At 39.1% G+C, this 20851-nt stretch overlaps 2 protein-coding genes across 6 annotated transcripts in view; one reads left to right on the top strand and one right to left on the bottom strand.

Annotated features, from left to right (window-relative positions):
* The window catches only part of usp13 (ubiquitin specific peptidase 13), a 33082-nt gene extending 22508 nt beyond the window's left edge, over window positions 1-10574 (top strand). For all 5 annotated transcript variants that reach the window (XM_023400080.2, XM_023400081.2, XM_023400078.2 and 2 more), the window contains 5 exons: window positions 244-387; window positions 3106-3275; window positions 5291-5480; window positions 7144-7228; window positions 7604-10574. In XM_023400080.2, coding sequence (XP_023255848.1) covers window positions 244-387; window positions 3106-3275; window positions 5291-5480; window positions 7144-7228; window positions 7604-7700 — 686 coding nt within the window. In that variant the 3' untranslated portion in view covers window positions 7701-10574. The remainder of the gene's footprint in view (window positions 1-243; window positions 388-3105; window positions 3276-5290; window positions 5481-7143; window positions 7229-7603) is intronic.
* Window positions 10575-10624: 50 nt separating this feature from the next.
* The window catches only part of pex5la (peroxisomal biogenesis factor 5-like a), a 51523-nt gene continuing 41296 nt past the window's right edge, over window positions 10625-20851 (bottom strand). Inside the window, exons 13-14 of the mRNA XM_087172265.1 lie at window positions 18286-18443; window positions 10625-16089 (exon numbers count right to left, since the gene is read on the bottom strand). Coding sequence (XP_087028391.1) covers window positions 15888-16089; window positions 18286-18443 — 360 coding nt within the window. The 3' untranslated portion in view covers window positions 10625-15887. The remainder of the gene's footprint in view (window positions 16090-18285; window positions 18444-20851) is intronic.

The following is a 20851-nucleotide window of genomic DNA, read 5'->3' as shown; positions in this document are numbered from 1 at the left end:
TTCCATGTGTCTCGGCTGATTTTAGCCAGACTCTTTTCTCTCCTTGATAAATCATCTCTCAATAAAGAAACCTCCCCAGGGCTGATTCTCCTCTGTTTTCTTTGTTTAACGAGGCCCAAAGAGAGGGCCCCGGGAAAATCTGTTTGGTTGTTTAAACTGGAGGGCTACCGGTTGTGTTGAATCAGCAACTGTATGTTTTTTTTGTATGTTCAGGTACTGATGTCGATTTTGTCGTGTCCATAGCTCCTGAAATAGACGAGGCAGCAGTAATGCAGCTGGCAGAGATGGGCTTCCCGCTGGAGGCCTGTAGGAAGGCGGTCTACTACACAGGCAACATGGGCCCCGAGATGGCATTCAACTGGATCATAGCCCACATGGAGGAGCCTGGTAAGGAGACATCACTGCGTTCATGAGAACATACTGTATGCATGACGAGATCAACAGACAGTAAATAGACAAGAAAGTAAAATATATGTGTTTGGAAAGAAAAAGAAAAAGCATACATATTGTCTAATAACATTAACTATTACAACAACGATAATTATTATTTCTGTTATTATTACCATCATCAGCCCAACTGCTTTGTGAGTTATGAGATATTTTCCTCTTGGAGGAGATGGCCGGTTGCGTCCCTGTAAACAGATTTTGAAGTGTAAATTTGGCTCCTGTGGACATTTCCTGTTCAGTAAAATGAACCTACATGCCAGTAGTGTTAAAAAGGTTGTATATGGCTGTTACTCTCGTTATTTATCTATTCTCTCCTGAGATGTAAAGTATTGCACTCAGAGGATCTGATTGTATCAGCTGTCCAAAACATAGACATAGAAAAACAACACCCTGAAACCTGAAAATATGATGCTGACCTGCCTTCAAAGTACCGTGCAAGTCCAAAGGTGAAATGAGCTCTTGAAAACGTGACAAAATGAAATAGTCATGACAAGAAATAGGGGTTGGGGGTGAGTGTTGAGTGGGTGATCAAGGGTTAAAAAGGTAACTGTAAGCCAGAGAAACCAAAAATACTAGTGACAAATAATCAGAACAACAGCTGCACTTAAGGAGACACAGTTCTGAGTTCAAATGGAGAAGCTGCGTTTCAAAGCAAAAACAACCAGTTAAGTGATATTCGAGGCCTGATGCAGGCGGTTAGAGAATGAAAGGAAATTGACCATTTTTATTGAGCCGGTCAGCTCACATGTGAAGCCTGTGCTACACTTTTTTTTTTTTTCCGCAAATCTGCCAGAAAACATTTCTGCAGTAAACACACTACTCCCTTTACTCAAGAATGCTGACAGAATACATTACACAAAGAGGCAAGGCAAAGTTATTTGTATGGGACCTTTTCAACACAAAGGTAATTCAAAGTGAGCGACACATCACATCTCCAGTTCCTCCATTCATTGAAATCAGAGCTGTTTTTGCTAGTGTCGCACTTTGGATCCCTTTGTGTACCAGAGGTGTTTATCTGTGCATGTCTGTGTGCGAGATCATCACCAGAAACTTTGTCAGAGCTGACTTTGTCTCTTGTAGAGCCTCTCAGCAGTAGAGACGTTCCCCTGAGGCGTTAACTTGTGTCACTTTTATTTCCCTGGTCGGCTGTAAAGGGCCTCTACAGTGCAGGGAAATTATAGCAGCCCCCTGCCTGTTAGTTTTTAAATGAGCCTAATGCATCTGCAGAATGGGCTGCATTCAGGCTCAATAACATCAGTAAAACAGATTGTCCCTGCTGCACAAAGGCTACTACTTCTGCCTCCTCCACATTTGTTTGGTTTCATTACTTTCCCATTAGCATCTCTTCAGCTTATTTTTTTAACAACTAAACTTTTCACTTAATCATTTTTAGATGCAGTAGTAGTGCCTCATAACATTTCCTTTTCACTGAAGGGAACCCTGAGTGCTGCATTTACAAAATTAAACTAATGGCATCCCCTTAGAAGAGGTGCACTTCCAAAGCACTGAGCAGGCAAGGCGACTCACTTATATTTATTTATTATATTATTTCTCAGTGAATTTGATGAAAACTGAAATGAGCCATTTGAAACGGACCACAGTTCATATAAACTTCATAAATGTTTTAGTAAAGGCTGTTCTAAGGTCTAACCATAGTCAAAGTTTACATTAGAAGTTAACAGCCAGTTAAACAGTATCTAAAGGACACAAGACAAGCAGGCTGAGATAGAGACGGTAGTGGGGGATAAGTGGTACACATTTTCATTTATGGCAAGGACAGTAATGAAGGCTCTGTTAATGGCCAACAGTAGAGTAATTACCATAGGAGTGTCCTTGTTCCTGGGTTGAGGGTCACTTTGCTTTCATTTGAATCATTGAAAGTGCAGAGAGAACCACTTGAAATTAGAAAGACTTTGTTCTTACTTGTACTTCATGCAGGAGCTATAACATTTTACATGTTTCAGGTTATGGAAAGAATCTTCTACATATGAGTCGCTGTAAACCCACAGAGTCTTCCAGTCAGAAATATTGAGTTACGAACTTTCCAAAAATCAAAATAAAGCCTTTTATTCAAAATTCTTGTTTTTCTTCTTACTCAATGGACAACAAAGCCAAAGACAGAGAAGAAAATAGATGTGTTAATCATTCTGCATATGTGGTGGTGTATCCCACTATACTGATATATCTCATATATATCTGAGATGTGTGGGCTCGTAACACTAATCTTGACTTTGACATAGACATGCCACGGGGAGCTTTAGCATCAGATACTGTTTCCAGCACCAAAGAAGTCTTCAGGGTGCCTCCCAGCACACACATGTTTGTATGATGTGTGTGTTTTATGCCTGTGGCTGAATTCTTAACAGAGACAGTTAGTTACAACAGTCGAGCCTCCTTCATTAAAGTGTTTCTATGTCTTTCAGATTTTTGAATACACTTAAAGTGCAACATATGTTGTTACACACTGACAGCTCTCTACCTCTTAAACATTTTGATGTCCAGGAGGCATCTGTCAGCTTTGTTCTGTCGCAATCCACAGCAAAACCGCAAATAAATATCTATACTCAGCTAACTGTGAAAAATACATTTATTGATTTGGTTGAAAAATAAACGAGAGCCACAGCATCTCATTATTATTCTCTCTCTTTCTCTCCTCAGACTTTGCAGAACCTCTTACTCTGCCCTCCATGATAGATCCTGGTCCCTCCACCAGTGACAGCCCCATGGGTGCCACCCCACTGGCCAACTCGCCCCCTGAGGAAAGCATCGCCATCCTCACATCTATGGGCTTCCCCCGCAATCACAGTATTCAGGCACTTAAAGCCACGGTCAGTCTTCTGCCCACTCTGTTCATGTTTGTACTTTGTGTGCTAATAAATAGCTCTTTTTCTCATTAGCTGGCACCAGTACTTCATTTCCAGGCATCTTTTCTTTTAATCATTTCTGTCTGCCAGCTGATAATTCTTATTCCACAACATTTCTTATTAAGAGTAGCCTGTTTACTGCTTATCAACCTTTATGAGTTTCTACATTTGCTGCTGGGGCCAAATACACCTTTTCCTGTGTCTAAAATCCCCCACTGTACACAGGGTGTATTGTGTTAGTGGCAGTGATAACAGTGATTTGTTTTGAACAAATACAGGGAGAACTGGGCAGCCAGTGAGGACAGCGTTGGTCGCCATGTCTGAACTGATAAAGATAAAGAGTCTTCTGTAGGTGGTGTTCATGCCTTAGTCCATTTCTCATAAAAACACTTGATAGTTATATGGGGGAAAAAAAGTCAGACTTGAGCAAGAGAAAAACTGAAGGCAAAGAACCACCCACACAGGTTGATAATCGTCTATGAGAAGTGTAGCAGCACAGCAATGACTGCCGGGCACCACAAATGTTGTCAGATAAAACAAAAACAAAAAAGAAATTGCAACACAACATTGATTCATTATGGAAATAAATTACACAAGTAACAGAAGAAATACACCTCACGCCCCAAAAACCAGGAAGAAAACTGAACAGTGGAAAACGAAAGTGTCAAGAGTTCATGACAAAGCAGGTGGTGTTTGAAAAGAGGGAAAAGAAAGAGATGATGAAAACCAAGCTCTGTCAGTCATAGATGGGCTTTGGCTGGCCTACTTGTTTGCTTTCCAAACTGCAAATTTAATAGGTCCTGCGTGTCAGAGTGATTAAAGATGTCTGCTCTACATGGTGTTTACAAATAGTCCCAGCAGCATACGGACTCCTCCGCTGATGCAGCCTTTCAGGGTTAGGAACGGGATCTGCCTCAGTGACATGTCGAGCCATTTTATCATCACAGCTCGTAAATGTATGTAAAACGTTCAGCACAAGTAAATTATTGATATTTATTTATTTATTTATTTTTTGTAATGTGGACAAAAGGAATGCAGCTACAGCAAATTTGTGACCTCCCCTGTTTTAAAATGGCCCCTGATTCTCAGGTTTCATATTTCAAACTGCCCCCTCAGCAAAAATAGCTCAGCAGACTGTTAGTAAGACACGGAAATAGACACCAGGCTTCCTTGTTTATCAACCCTCACGCCACCAAACTCGCTGCCATCCACGATGCTGTTGAAGTGAATAAAAATGAACACATATTCCCCATGAGGGTGGATGGAGGTGTGAAGCAGAGAAGTCTCATGGCTGGTTTATTAATAGTCCAAAATTAGGAGGAGGAACTTTTTTTTTTTTAACCTCAGTGACCTGACAGGGAGAGACAGAAAAAGCTGACAGCGAGCCAAACCTCCTCCCTCAGCCAGATGTTCTCCAGCAATCACACCTCTACTTTGGACTAAAAGTAAACATCCTCAGGGGGGGAGTTGGCACAGATGGATGCCTGCCACCTCTTCAATAAGTGATTGCTCATTTTAACATGTTCAGCATAGGACTGTTTTTTATGAGGAGTTTGTTCAAGATACAACAGAGAGGGAGAAAACAAGATAGAAGATGAACATTTTTAATCCTCAACCCTTATTGTGTCCCCATATGCAATCTATTTGCAGACCATTTATCTTCTATGTGATAATATTTCCTGTTACTACAAGTATTTAGAGTATCTTATAGTATATTACATGTATATTTTTTGAACTGCAGCTATTATTATGCCTCAGTTACTGTGCAGCAAAGATGATGTTCTCCACTGAATGTGTTAAACATTTTAAAAATGTATGATTTATGATTCCAACAGTAAAAAAGTTGTGCATTACAATTGCACCACTGACAGATTTAAAAATGTTTGATAGAAAATTGGAACTTGGTGACATATTAAAGGTATTTTTGTGTGGAATGTCAGTGAACTTGTAACATTATGGGTGTTTTCAAAACCTTTCAGAACAATAACCTGGAACGAGCACTTGACTGGATCTTCACCCACCCGGAGGAGGAGGAGAGTGACGCCCTGTCAGACATGGCTGACACAGAGCCCAATGACAACACTTTCTCCAACGCCAACTCGCACAGCGACTCCACGCTGTCTCCAGACAGAGACACGTCAGGCCCACGTGTCAAAGACGGACCGGGACGTAAGTATTTACTTATTGATTACTCCATTTTATTTATAATTACTGTTAATTGCTGCTCCTCATGTGAGTACGTTAAATGTTGTTGCTTCATGCTGCTTGCATGGCTATATGTACCGAAATAGTGTCTGTTGTTGTATTATTGTCCCAATGTTTCCCTGCTTCCAGTTGCTTTGCATGTTTGTAATGATTCTCTTTGTTGTTGTTGTTGTTGTTGTTGCGGTTTTCTGTGTCATCGCTGTAAATTTTATTGTGTTGATGATTCTTGAAACGTTGAAACATCTAAGGACTGCAGTTGAAAATTAGGCAGCTGGCTAACACTGGCACATTTACAGCACTGTAGATTAAAGTGCATTGTCCCTAAATAAGTAAATAAATGAAATGAGTGACTCTGCATGACTGATTTCACTGATTGTATCTGCCCCTCCTGTCTTGACCTCATTTATTACAGAACCTAATCTAAATGACCATGAAGTAATCAGGGGTTGACTTTAATTAGCCATTGTTGGTGACCAGTAGGATATAAACTGTAGTCAAGTCTTCACAGTTCAAGGTTATCTTGGTTACTCAGGACAGAGATCCAGCAGGAGCATCTAGCATATAGTGTATTATTTTCCAAGGCAGAGATCTGTATAACCAACATGGGTCAGAGTCCAAAAAAAGTGTCAGAGGGCGATTTTGTCCCCTAATTTGTTGTAATTTTTTACCTACATGTCATGCATGAACTTCCAAAGGCCAATTTAACCTCAGCCCCAATTAATACCTGAGGATGAAACACAGTAAACTCTGGTGCTGCCGGGCACTGACCTGCTCTGCTAGACCAGCTGAAGGCACAGTGGCATAAAGAAATAAGATTCACAAGCTTTTTAACTTAACTCCCCTCATAAAAGTGTAAACAGTGCATCTTCATGCAATAATTCATCTGCATAATGACAGACTAATGGGCTTTAGACAACTGTACTGTCCAGGTGCATTGAAACGCTAATATGAAGCTCTGGCATTTCTAACATTCTCAGTGTCTTCAGTCTCCTGTTTGTTTCCCTGGTCTTTCCATGCTGAGATAAGTTGGAGGGATAGTAACACAAAGAGGGAATTTCACACTAAAAAGACTTTGGAAGATAAACTCTTGAGTTGTCAGGCTGAAGCCTCATATAAGCTTCAGATCATCTTTGGAATATACTTGTTGCTCAGACCAAGGACTATGGATTTTGCGAGCTAAGTTCTTAATGGCCAGTATGAACAGGAGGAATAATGATAATAATAATAATACAGCAAGCAAAATCATAGAAGCCCGTTGGCAATGTAGAGACACTGGCCTTTCAGCATTTTAAATTACTCAGCAAATCTGGCTGATCTTTTCTTCACCTTCAGCAGAAATGTATTCTGAGCTGTCCTTGCCAAAAGAGGGCTCTGATTCTGTTTACTATAAATCACCTGTAATAGTATCCTCTTAAAAAAAACAGTATTTTTGTGTACTTAAGAGCATTATTTGAGATGTTTCCAACAGCAAGTGCCTTTATATCTTGTTATTTTGAGGCTTGAAAGAGTGAATGCTCAAATATCTGTGGTTAAAATTTCTAATTACTGAAATAGTTGATTGTGTTTTCTCACTGTCCCTTATGTGCAGATTTAAACCACCCTCTTTGTTTCTTTGTCCTTTTTCAAGGTTATGAGCTCTTTGCCTTCATCAGCCACATGGGAGCATCCACAATGTCTGGGCATTATGTTTGTCACATCAAAAAGGAGGGAAGGTGAGTTGCACTCAGTTTCACTAAATTGTATTCATTCAATTTATTGTGGTACAAAGCTGATAGCATATTTTCAATTAAAACGAGGGACTTCCCTATTCAACAGAAAAAAATCTGTTATTAATGGACATGTTTTCTTTCATATCACTCATCCTAGGAAATGTATTTCTGCAAAATTTAATTATTATCAATAAGCTTTTACCACAGGAAGTCTGGAAATAAATTATTCAAAATCACAGTCATCTTATTTAGATTAAATGGGAAATAATAAATTGACCTATTTCCTCTTTCCTCATAGCAGTCAGTTTTTAAAAAGTAAAACTTTTCTCACAGCACTACAATAACGTGTACCTTCCTCATATGTCCCTCCTCCTGTAGGTGGGTGATCTACAACGACCACAAAGTGTGTTTGTCAGAAAGGCCTCCAAAAGACTTGGGCTACATCTACTTTTACCACCGACTGTCTAGCAGTTAAAGTTATCCCCCCTCCTCCACCTTGCAACCTTTTATAGAAGCGCAGTCTTTCACTCAGAAGACTAGCAGACAACTGTATTAACAGCCACAGTGGAAATGATGGAAATAACCTATCAGACCAGCTGCTCGCCTTACCGTGATGTCATTCAGGAGCAACCAGGAACACTGGTCAGAAAGGGAAAGCAATGTGCTCTTTGTGCATTTGTGTTACGTTATGCTTTAAATGTATATTTCAGTGTTTATGTTAAAAAACAAAAGACGTTTTCTTGACAGTGTAGGTACAGAGGGATGTGTGCAATTTCCACTTCTGGACTGCTCTGGACACAAAATAATGTCACATATCAAATCTCATTGTTCCTCCTCTATGCCTTCAGCTACTGTGCCAATATTTTTCAAAGGGGTACATTTTATAAATGTATTTTGAAATGGCGGTGCTTCACTGCCAGCCCTGAAATGCTCTGAAAAGAAATTACTGTGCTGCTGGTGGCTATGCATTTTACTTTGAAAGAGAAAAGAATGTTTTTCATCCCTGGGAAATTGAAGGGACATCAAAAGTTTTAAATGTTTTGGTTGTGCACTGAGACTGAGGGAAATGACCAGCGTACTGTATGAAGGAGAGCACCAAGAAGGCAGTGAATAGGTGTTAAATGTGACTGTAGTTAAATATACAGTATTACTGGCTGAATAATGGCTCAGACCTGCCCCAGTTTTACTTGGAGATGATGTGCATGATTGTCACTTTTAATAAGAAACTTTCTGCACCATGGTTACACTGGCTGATTTATCGAGATAGAAGTATTATTTCCTTCCCTGAAAGCACTTTTTTGTGACTAAAACAAGTTCATATTTTGCACCTGATGCAGAAGTGGACTTTTTATTCAAGTGATACAAGCAATTGAATGTGATATCTTAAATTTCTACTTCAGTACAGATGAACCTGTTTATCCTTGAAGTGGCCACAAGTCAATGACGAGATTGAACATAATCGATGCCTAATATAAGAACGCTCGGCTGCAGTTGGCCCACTTTGGTTCTTTTATCACTTTGACAGATTCACTTTGACTATGACCCAAAAGTTCAAATGAATGTTTTCTTTGACCCTGTTGCCACTTTTTACAGGTCAGTTAATTCATTTATGCATCTGAACTTTTTCCGCGTCTAAAGCAATATGCACTACAACCAAATCTACTCTTGAACCTACTGAATGCTAAAGGCTGTACAGTGACATGTATCTCCTCTAAAATGTGCATTTTTGTATGGACACGGTGCAGTGCTGAATGTATAACTTCATGGTGCTCACTGCAACCAAAACCTCCTCTTCAGCTTTAACACTCCAAAAACCACAGTGAAAATACAACTGGCCCTTTGCTGTTAAATCACCATAACCTCATGCTGGAATATCCACCAACTCTGTACTCTCCTCATTTATCTACTCAGTTCATAATCTGCAGAACAACGTATGTGCTTGTTTGTCAGACATTCATGAACCTCTGATCATCAACAACATCTCAATATTTGCAGTCATATCCTTTCTCTATTTTCTTGTATGCTACACAGAACAGTCTTGTTTGCTGCATCTCAAAAACTCAGTGTAATATTACACAAAGTACTAGTGTTTTGTCAGTGGCATGGACACAATTCCAGTTTGAAACTGTCTTTCACTCAGTAATGCACTTCAGGTGCATAATTTAATGGGGAGTTCTGCTGAGTGTTTATTCCGCTGTCTTAAAATTTCCAATTTTAACTGATTTTGGAGTCATTACCTTTTGATATTCAAGGAAAATGACAATAAACTAACATTTCTAAGAGGGTTGAAAGAAAAAAAATGGAGACATACATCTAAAACTCTAGTTAGTGGCTGGAATGTGATCCAATGTGGTCCTTAAAAATGTCTTTCAACAGTCTCAGGCAATGCTTTTCAAAGAAGTCATAGGAGTGTCTCTGCTTGAGGGACGATACAGGCAAAAGAAAATCTTTATGCAGACATTCAGATAAATAGCTACATTAGAGAATGAATCCATACCTCTGCAGTGCTCCCCTTAAACAACACTGTGCCTAGACTTCCCTAAGAGCTTCAGTTTTATTACATCCCGACCTCGTCCTCATCAGATACTACTTGATAGTCTGCTGCAGTGTTCATTGTCTATGCAGCAGCAAATTCTGAAAGGTCTTTCTATGCAAGTCTTGGGTTTCTGCCGTTCCTTCTAGAAAAAAAAAGAAAGATTTTTTTTCAGAAACCAATTGTGTCCTCCTGTCAAACCCTGATCTGATCAGTAGATAGGTGATAAAGTTTCGTGCTTAGTGATGTTTGGTCATAAATGTCCTCAGATATTCTATGAAGTTCAATTTATCTCTCAGCACCTTTTGTTCTCCCGCTCATCCTCCTTATTACATTATTGTCTTTGTATTTTTGTCTTTTTGTTTCAGCTTTCCCTCCAGCTCGGTCTCTTCCATTCTTCTTCTATACGTTGTTAAAACGTAATGGTTCGGTTTGTCACAAAAAGGCTTTTTCACTGTCAGCATGTGCACTAGACGTTGACATTTAGTCATTTGGATTGTACCGTTGTACTTTTGTGAGTTTTGTTCTTTTTCATTTAACTAAGTGTCAAAAAGGTTCTTCACCTGTTTTTACTCTGTTGCCTTTTTGCAAACAAGTTTGTGCCAACGCTGTAGTTTTCATTACATAGTTTTCCTGAAGAGATTATTTTAAGTTGACTTTTGTAATGTATGCGTTTATCCAAATGTGGCTTAGGTATTTGTGAATAGAGTCATTACAGTACGGTATACACAGTGGCGCTGTTTACTTGCGATGTTTGGATAATTTAATAAACTACACCTTTGTTGAGACTTGAATTCTTTAAGGTTGAACAAGAAACTGCAGTTCAAGTGTTGACTTTTGTTTTAGAAAAATAAGACACAAGAGCATAGAATATATAACAACAGTTTATTTTAAAAGTTTACTTTCATATTGTATGTTTCAAAGGTGCTAATGCTTTCCTTGTGATTATACAGGGAGTAATATGCATTATAATAGGTATTTGAATAAATGACTTACTGTATATAAAGTATATAATTTCTAAGTTCATTCATCAAAATATCATTTTATTCATACATCTGATGCGATAAATAAACCAGAAGAAACTGTCTTTGTACACATGTTGAATTAAAGGAGTCAAAAAAGAAATGTACACAACATGTACTGATAACCTTCATGAACCCCAACCAACGAAGCCGTAATTAACATTTTATAAAGGCTTATATGTGTGTAAGAGGACTGAACACATCTGTAAATTGTCAATAGTAAAATGCAGAAAATTATACATATGGAATACCAAAGAGTTTAAATTTGAGTACATAAATACAGAGTATCTGCAGGTCTTGAAAAGTCTTAAAAAGCATTGAACTCAATCTCTGCAAATAAACAAAAAACAACTACTGCTAGTAATAAATAATTCTTGGCCATATTGTTCCTTCTGATTTGCTATCATACTTTAACCAGCGTCATTTTAAAAAAGGGATTAAGTACTGTGTATAGTAAAAGTCTTAAATTTAACTTGATGAAATAAATAAGGAATAAATACAGACCAAATACATAAACATAAATAAATCAATATATTTTGAAAACTCAGCATCATTGAAATGAAAAATGTTTTTTCATTCTGCTTCTTTTCACAATAACATAACCTTTCTATTTAATTCCAGTAGTTTTATTTCAAAATATCACTTTTCCAAAAGAATAACCTGCAATAAAGTCTGTTTTTTTAAAGAAGCCAAATGAAATGATATATTATGATGAGATGAATTACAATGATCATAAGTATATAATTTTGAATGCTTTGGGTCTCCATATTTAACCATCATGAACAGGGCTGTGCAAAGTACTGAAAACATGAATTTCTTTGAATAAGTATTTGTGAATGTGAACAACATATCCTACAGTCTTTATATAAAGATGTTAAGCATGATAAAGTTTCGACACTAAAAAAACATTTGGTAAAAACAGCTTTATAGGTTGGGGTTATTGCAGTGGTTACCAGTGCGTTTATAATTTGTAGAAGTCATAATTACAAAATTTCTACAGAATATAACTATGATTAGCCAGTTGTAGCAATGTACCAGTATTTAAGCTCAAGTATGTTTGGAAGAGATTAAGTGCTTTCACCATTTCTCTCATTTCTCTGCTTGAGCCTTGCACACTCACTCGTTCTATGCAAGAAAAAGCATCTTGTGTAGAATATATACTGAATATATACATCGCTTTTTGTCAAGGTTGCAGGTTTTAAAAGTGTATTGTAGAAATATTGTAAGGAAACTTCATAATATATTTCATTTTTATACGTCAGTGGGGGGAGAAAGAAAGCACTTCCATGTATTTCATGCATACAAATGAGAACAGCATTCAAAAAAACAAACAAAAAAACAAACAAACAAAAACATGTAGAGGATCTAGCATGCGATCAACCTCAGTCTGTTCCTCAGGAGCATGCGTTAAGCTAGGTCAGTTCACCTGAGAAGGTACAGTAGTAGGTTCTACAAAAACAAAACTGTCACCAGGCATCCTATCTCAATGCACTGCAGTATGACGTACACAGTAGAGGTTTAGAATTTAAGCCAGCAATTTAAGGTTTCTTTAAAAAAATACGTTTTTCATTTTCAACACAACTACAGTATCTTGAAATGCAAAAAAGCGAAGGCCTACAACCTCATAAGAAAACTAGGGTTGATTTGGAAATCACAATTTACCAGACATCATGATTTGAGTTTCTACAGTTCATTGTTGACACAGGAGACAGCTGGGAGGACCAGGGACAGAATATCTGTTCATATTTTTTATTTTCTATTTTTTAAATGGAACAATACTGGCCTGAAGAATAACTCCCGAAGTTTCTCAAAAATCTCTCAAGGAACCATTACAAGTAAATTGGGTTTATGATTTATGGAAAGAAAAGTTGACGGAGACTTGCTTTGGATGTGCTAAGACTCTGATCTGATACAAATTAAGTTCCTGTGGGACAGTGTTCATCATCCGGCAGCATTAAGCACATACACCAGAAGTGACAGTGGTGGACGTCAACAGAAACACTTGGCTAAAGCAGATGTGGCTGTGCAGCTATAACATAGATACAAACAAGACTACAGTCTACTACAGCCATGCTAGTGGCTCTGTGACTCTGTACTTTGACACAGCGGTGCTAATGTAGGCATGCTAACATGCTCACCATGACAACGCTAACATGCTGATATTTAGCAGATATAATGTTTACCATTGTCACCATCTTAGTTCAATGTGATAGTGTGCTAACAGTTGCTAATTAGCACTAAACATAAAGTACAGCTGAGGCAGGCATTTGGTTTTAACCAAAGACTGGACAGATTAAAATTTTGATGACAGTGCTGGACTAAAAGGTCAGGGACTCACCAACTGGGGGGCATGGCATGGCAATCCATTATGCCAAAATGGTGGACAGTCCACCATTGCTTTCCACGGAGCCATGCAGCTAGCACATCGGAAAATAACTTATTTAGAATTGAATGATAATGAAATATTCAACAGAATACCATTGATTGGCTACTGGATAACACCCATTTCATTTGAGTAAAAAGCTGCACTGTCAATTTCTGCTTTTATCATCATCCAATCTCTCACACAGTGAATAAATTTGTGCTTCCACCTCTGCTTTGGCCTCATTGCCTTTACTATTGTGCCACTGTCAGCCTCCCTCTGATGTAGATTACCAGTGGCATGCACATATGTGCTGTGTCTCACTGGGCTCCTCCGCCTCCTTGATCTATTAAACATCATGGTTGGCCACAGAGACTCTGTGCCAACATTTTTTTTTAAGTATCTGACTACAGCAGCTACTCGTCTGTTTCAGCTTTAAATGTCATTACTGGTTATGTTTGAGTCTTAGTGGAATAACATTTTAACATAACTGGTTCAAAAACAGTTAAAAGTTTTCTAGTTGTACACATAAAAAGGAGATTTTTTTTCTCAAAGTGCATCTAAGGTGAATTTCAAAGAGAATGTATGCAGTGGACCAGTGAAGTAAAACCTGTATCTGATAGCAAAGCTTGATGTATGGCAGTGGTTTCACTGGGTGCAACTGAGGTCAAAGACATATCGCTACACCACAGGGTTATAAAACATGAAGGCTACACTTTAGGTGGATGGTGTGTGTGTGCATCTCTTTTTTTTTTTCTTCCCAGAACCACTGACAATGTGTCTCTCTTGAAAAAGAACACTTGTTTTTGTTCTCCCCCAGTTTCCTAATGAAACACTTCCTCTTATACAGACCGTGACCATCAAAGTTGTACAGTTTAGTTGATGAATGGCTCTCATACTGGTCTCTGGTTCCCCCTGATAGTGTCCTTTCAAAGCACAGAATCCCCACTTTCTTTTGGTCTACGGAGGCAGACGAGGACAAACTGACAATTTCCAAACGGCAACATAAAACACGACCTTTTGCATAGGATCTGAGGATAAAAACAGCTTTCTACAGCACACCCAGACTGTGGACACGCCTGTTAAACACCAAGGTGCTGAGCTATACAGTACAGCAGATTATCTATCATTTACTATATTGCACGGCGAAGAATGTGATGTTCACTTCACAGAGTGACTTTCAAACTACCAACAGTGACGAAATAGAAGCTGTCAGCTAAAAAGCATGTTTGAAGAAAAAAGCTCTGCCTCTGAGGCGGTGCAGAAGATTTATCTGGAACAGGAGAATCGCTGCATTTCATACAATCATGTTTTCTGTAGATGCATGATGATCTCATGTTTTGGATGATCAGTTTACAGGTGGTAAAATAAATAGTTTTTCAAATATGTGCGGCAGTCTGCCCAAAGATTACATAAATATTTAAATCATGCATGATGGCTGAGGCGAACTCATTTAATTAAATGTATGAGCTTCACTGCCCGTGGAGGTGCAGCAAAGATTCAAAATGACTTAGGAAATACCCTAAGCTGTAGTCGTGGGTCTTGGCTTGCAGCTTCACATCTTTTACCTGTAAAGTTATTATACTGTATTGAAATGAATACAGTTGGGAAAATTACAGTATGATGCTTACATCAAATGCGAGAGCTTCTAGAGTCATCCCACAAGTTAAAAGAGATATTTTCAGACCTCATATCGTTACGTTATAAAGTTTCCACACTAATGAAGGTTTTACAGATCATTGCTGCCCAGCTTTCGAGTGTATTTCTCCAACCACTCAGCATAAAGGGAACAAAGAGAAGCTCAGAGCCAAGACCAAAAAAAATAAACCTAAAAAAAATACAAACTAAAATTAATGGCTCAGAAAGCTTTCAAGTCCAGAAGACGGCAGTTATTTAAAGAAATTGAAACCAGTCTGAAAATGGCTTAGTGTTTTGTTGCCATAAAAATAGTATAAATAAATATTGTTGTTCGCATGCATTTGAGTAAGGCTTTACAACCTGGCTTGCACATTCCACTTGGGTTGAGGAGGTTATGTGTTTGTCTGAAGTGCAAAGGGACAATTTCTAAAAGTTATGTTAATTTTAAACAATAATAATCCATTCATGAAAATGCTTATTCATGCAGTATCATTATCTTCCATTGAAAGAGGATGAAAACAAGCCAGGGACAGAATTTCCAGGTCATATGTTGCAGTCTTTATCATTTGCTCACTAAATCCATCCTTCAGGAGAGTGAGACAGGTTTGAGTCGTTGAAAGTAATTGGATAGCGTCTTTTTTTTTTTTTTCTTTCTCAAAACCTCTTTTTTTTTTCTCGGCAAACAGCATGTGAGAGTTCCTCTGTGAGATTCTCAAACTGTCTGTCTGCCCGTCTCTCCTGGCTCAGCTCTGTTCCACTGGATGAGTCAGTTTTTAATTGATGTGTTCTCTAAGGCATTGCTTGTACAATCTTTGCCTGTCCTTGTGCTCTTCAGGGAAATCACAAATTGCAGTGCAAATCCATCACAAAGAAGTCACTTCAAGCACTTGGAAGAACCTGTCCTCAGAACTGCTCCAAGGTACTTGGGCGAAAAAATATAACAACTTTGACGACTGCAGTTAATTTGGACGTGCATAAAAACCACACTATTGTCTCTAACATCAGATCCGACCTTTTCTGACGTGTGCACTTTGGGCTTTTGGCTGTTGGGTAGAAACTGAAGAGTAAGTGAAGGGGGGAGATGCTATCACCACTACCTCCCATTCCTCAAATGTCTAGGTTGAAGGCCCGCATGAGAAGATCCAGGTCGCCAATGTTTGCAGCCTGGAAGAGTTCAGGCTGGTCCATCATGGATAGAGCTATCCTCAGAGCAGCCCAGATGTTTCCGGACATCACCTCGTGCGACTGTTGGCGGCTCCGGCTTTTCCTCTGAAGGCTTAAGGCGGTCAGGAAGTTACTGGCTGCCTCTCTGGGGAAGCAACAATAAGTGCAGTTTGGTTTAGAGGATGAACAGATCTATAGAGAATTATAAGAGTTTGAATAAGTCCCTTGAATAAACAGTGTAAACATGGTTCTGTGACAGAGTTAACACAACATCACCAAACTTCTAGCACGACCTATTTTGTAGGGATGCACAGATGAACTTTTCTGTACTGTGAGGGCCATTGAAGTAGTTCATGGTGGATCTTGAGGTCTGATCAGGATGATTGTCCTGTTGATGAAGCCAGCCACTTCTTACTTTCTTGACTGACTGCAGGGAATTGGCATATTTGGTGGAATCAATTATTCCTTCTATCAGTGCAATGCCTCCTGTGCCACTTGCTGCCACACAACCGCAAAGAGGAATATTTTCAACCCTCATGCTTCACAATTGGCAAAGAGGTTTAGGGAGGTCAAACGTTTGCTCATGCCACAATTAAATGTTTTAAGTTGACAAAATAAAAGTAGCAGTGAATTAACATTTGAAGAAATTCAAATCTTTTATATCTGTTTGCTGCAGGCCTTGCATTTACTTAAAAAAAAATCAACAAAACATGCAAGTAATTCCTTAATAGCTAATTTCCAACACACGGTGCAGGCCATGGACACTTTGGCCTACGTACGGGAGCAGCGGGGGAACCGAACCGCCAACCCCGTGATTACCAGACCACCGGATGTCTTTTGCTAATGTTGTTGCTTCCGTGCAATTAACTCACCTCCTAATGGTCCTGTCGTGTCGATTTAGGGAAGCTTGAGAAGATGTAATCATGTTTTTGTCTCAACAGAGACACCAGTTCGTCGACTGTTAGCTTTAACCGTAACTTCAACTCGGTTTCACGGTATTTTCGTGTCCTTTCCGTCTCTATACTGGAAATAACTCTTCTAGGATGAACCACTCTCCACTGGCATGCTGAGGTCCACCGCTTCTCGTCGACCAAGCTAAGTATTTGCTGTTTGTTGTGCTAATATGCTGAATAATACCTTCATACTATCTTCTGTTCAGTTTGTGAGCTTGGCTGCGTGATGGTTTTGTTGCTCGGGCCTGACTATGTCCTGGCTACCGGAATTACACACTATGCACTATTTGCATTGGCACCTACCACTAGTTTTACCAAATAATGTATCCACATTATATACTCAGTAAGGACACTTAAATTCAAATCTGGGACAGTCATGAGGAAGAGATACTACTGGGCTCTAAGTGAAATCTCAGTGGTCGGAATGTTGGCACATATGAATTGATTTCTTTTACTGGCCAAGCTTGTTGTTTTCTGGCAGATGCATAATGATTTTGTCATGCTGTTGACTTTGGTAGTTGTGGAATATGAATACTCATCATGAATGCTATTGGTTGAATTGGTTTTGCTTCATATTTCCTTATAGGTTTTTGCTAATAATAATTTCTATATAATATTGGCTTCCCGGGATGCTCAGCAGACTTTTGTTACATACATTAAACAGATTCACATTTTCTCTACACTTTTTTTTTTTATATACAGTCAAGCAGTGGATTAATATTTCACTCAATATCAGCTCTGACATTACTCATTACTAAGCTTTTCTGTATGTGCTGATAGCCATCAGCTCATCACACTAGTTAACAATTACTAAGAAGAGATTGTTTGCTGCAGGTCACAGATTTTGTGATTTTTAGATTAGAGTGGAAAGAGTAGAGAGTGGAATGACAGAAAAATAATAATCAACAGTTTTATTAGTTTATGGTTTCCAAACAAATACTTGATTTTATTGAGAAAATAATAAGCAGATTTATTAATGAAAATATTTTTCTATCAGCCCTAATTTTGTATGTTTTGCTGCATAGTTGAGTTTAGATCTATGCATGCTCACTTCACTAGATTGTAAATTCTTTGGAAGTGTGTTGTTGGGAAGTAGACACATGGCAGCTGGTGCTGAGCCTGCAAAAAGAGATTCCACATTTAAGCTGATGTCTGGCTTGTACCTAATGTGGTGTTACTTTTTAATCATCTCTCACCAGCCTGTGTTGTGCTGGGTTTGGTGTAGACTTGTGGGGCATGGCATAATCAGAGTGTATTGATTCCAAGTATCAACTCTGTACATAGTCTCACTTTATTTGTTCTTTTCACTCTCTGGGCTTTTCTTTTCAAGTGATTTTACTCCAGAGTAGAAACTTTGTCGCACTCTCCTACACCCCCAGGTCACTCACCTGTGTGCCCCCAGGTTAATACAGCTGATGCCCAGGTTGTAGCGGGACCTGATAAACCCCGGCTGCAGCTCTAGGGCTCGCGTGTAAGCCTCCACCGCCTCCTCGCTCCGGTCCCCATTTGCCAGCGTGGCTCCCAGGCGATTCCACAACAAGTAGTCCTGGATGGAGTTGGGGTGGTGGGTTGGAGGATTATGGAATGTCAGAGGGCGAGGATAAGAGATTTGTTTTTAGTGAGGTTAACTGTGATGTGTGTTGTCACATACTGTCAGCCCAAATAATGCGGCTTGTCTGTTTATTTCTGGATGTATTTAATTAGTGAACACACTGGAGAGTTCCTAATTTAGCCTGAATTAAAACTCATCAGCAGCATCTCTTCAGTTATCTATTAGTGTTAAATGCTTCCCATGCTTCAAAGGCCTGCAGAAGTAACTGACAGTGTCTTTAACAGTCAAGTACAAGTGAAATAGAGCTGAATAATCTGAGCTGCTACACAACACTCAGCCTTGTATCTTCAGTGACAGCATGACAAAGCAGCGTTAGAGCAGAAAGCTATAATTCGCTTTGTTTTTTTTTTGTTGAGGCACAGACAACAATAAAGTGTTTTAAATGCATGGCGCAGCTCCCTGCTATATAGTCACCTAACAAGGGTAATTTGAGGAGAGCTGAGTTACACCACACAGGGTGTCCTTGCCGTTGTTTCCCACCTGCAGGTAGACAGGCACATACAGAGGTCATGGTCTGCTACAGTATAGGGGTCCTTCATCTCTGGCTAAGCTTAGCAGCGGGATATAATTATCTCCCTTTGGGTTCGGAGCTATTTTTCAAGCAGGGGAGCAGATATTACCAAGTCAAATGTGGGAGGTTGGATTTAACAGTGAGTAATATTCGTGCCGACTTGGGACAGTGCTGGGAGGACAGGGACTGATTTGCATGAAGGAAAGATGAAGGATGGAAGGAAGGTTTGTGGTTGTATTTGTGTGCTTGCTTGTTTTGTTTGTTGCGTATGCGTGCACTCCAGTGTATGAAATATGTGTCTCAGTCTGTTTTTAGTTTTCTGTGTAAATGTGTGTGCATGTGTGTGGACTGGATCTTGCTCTGCTCTTGTGCTGCATCATGAGTGAGCATGTACCAGTTTAGAGTTCATGAGGCCAGATTTGGCAGCTCCTCGCTTCACATATTGGTGTGACAGTTTGATGTGCCTCAGTGCATCTGTTTGCATGAGCTCTCCCTCGGCATTTGTGGCTCCGTCGTCTCTAAGGATGTGTACTTGCTTAAGGGCTTCATGTCTGCCAAATGTGTTTGCATGGGAACATGTGGTGTGTGACAGATCATGGTTTTTATAGTATGTGTGCGCTCTATGTGGTGTTTGTATGTCTGTGTGTGAAGATGCTTTAGCAGATCATTGTATGCGTTTCTCAACATAAACAAAATGCAGCAGCAAACACCAGATAATGTGCTGACCTTCTAAGACACACATGGGATCATGGATCGGTATTCAAGGGAAAGTTACAGATTATTATACAGCTTTAACATTCATTTGAAAATATATTGACAATGCATTGTGTAGTTTCAGTATCTTACTATCATTGTTACAATAATTCACAGTTCGCATGGGCAAAAGGAAAGAAGTGAATAAGTTTGCCTCTAGAGTCACACAAAGATGAAGTTTTATTTCAGCAGTTATTGAGATAACACTATGAAATGTTCATATCTGCACATGCCTCCCTGTAAAATATAGCCGCCTATCAAGGGTCCCCAGCAATATTTAAACAACAAGCATCACTGGCTTCCTACAAGGTGACGATAAACCGGAACAATTTTGTTAAACGTATCTTCTTTGAATATCTGAATGAGCCTCTGATCAGCCACAACTACTGTTTAATGAAAGGCCCAGAGTTTATATTTTTGGCACAATGCAGTGCCAGCTGGAGTCAACCAGCTTTCAGACATGTTGTCTCTGAAAGGAAACCAGTGCATCCCATGTATTCACCAATCACAGCTTACTGCTGAACAATTAATCGAAAATATTATCGAAATGTGTAATTTCCAAAGTGCATTATCCAATTCACAGGAGCTGCTTTCGATAAAGGTAAAATGGGTCACAGCATACCATCATAAATGAAGCCCTATGGTGCTACAGAGATGCCCCGGCCTACATATCATGTTCCCCAGACATAAGGGAACATGCTTGTTTGGTACAGGCCCCAGCAAAAAATCATAGTTATATTTTATTTCAGTAAAAATGAAATGCAAAAATTACCTTTACCACTAAAATTGTGACTCATCACAATTGTAAAATCTCTCAAACTATAACAATATGATTTTTTTGAATATCGTTTGGCCTTAGCTTACAGTCAGCAGGGTAGTTGTCATTTCCATTTTGATTTAAGATGCAAGTAACTTAACTAAGTTTATTGCCTTTCATGTTTCTGGTCTTTCTTGGCTAAACCCACTGAGACTTGAGTTGACCAATAAGATTGTTTCTTCCACCAGAGCATCTATGCTCCTGACAAGCGTTTAACTACAGCTCCACTCTGTCTTATCTGCATGTTTCTGTCAAGGTGTG

This window comes from Seriola lalandi, unplaced genomic scaffold (assembly GCF_002814215.2).
Source record: "Seriola lalandi dorsalis isolate HSWRI2012SDOR001 ecotype SW California unplaced genomic scaffold, Sedor1 jcf7180002052130, whole genome shotgun sequence".
Lineage (NCBI taxonomy): Eukaryota > Metazoa > Chordata > Actinopteri > Carangiformes > Carangidae > Seriola > Seriola lalandi.
The sequence above is the reverse complement of the archived record's forward strand: the minus strand, read 5'-3'. Positions and strand labels throughout refer to the sequence as shown.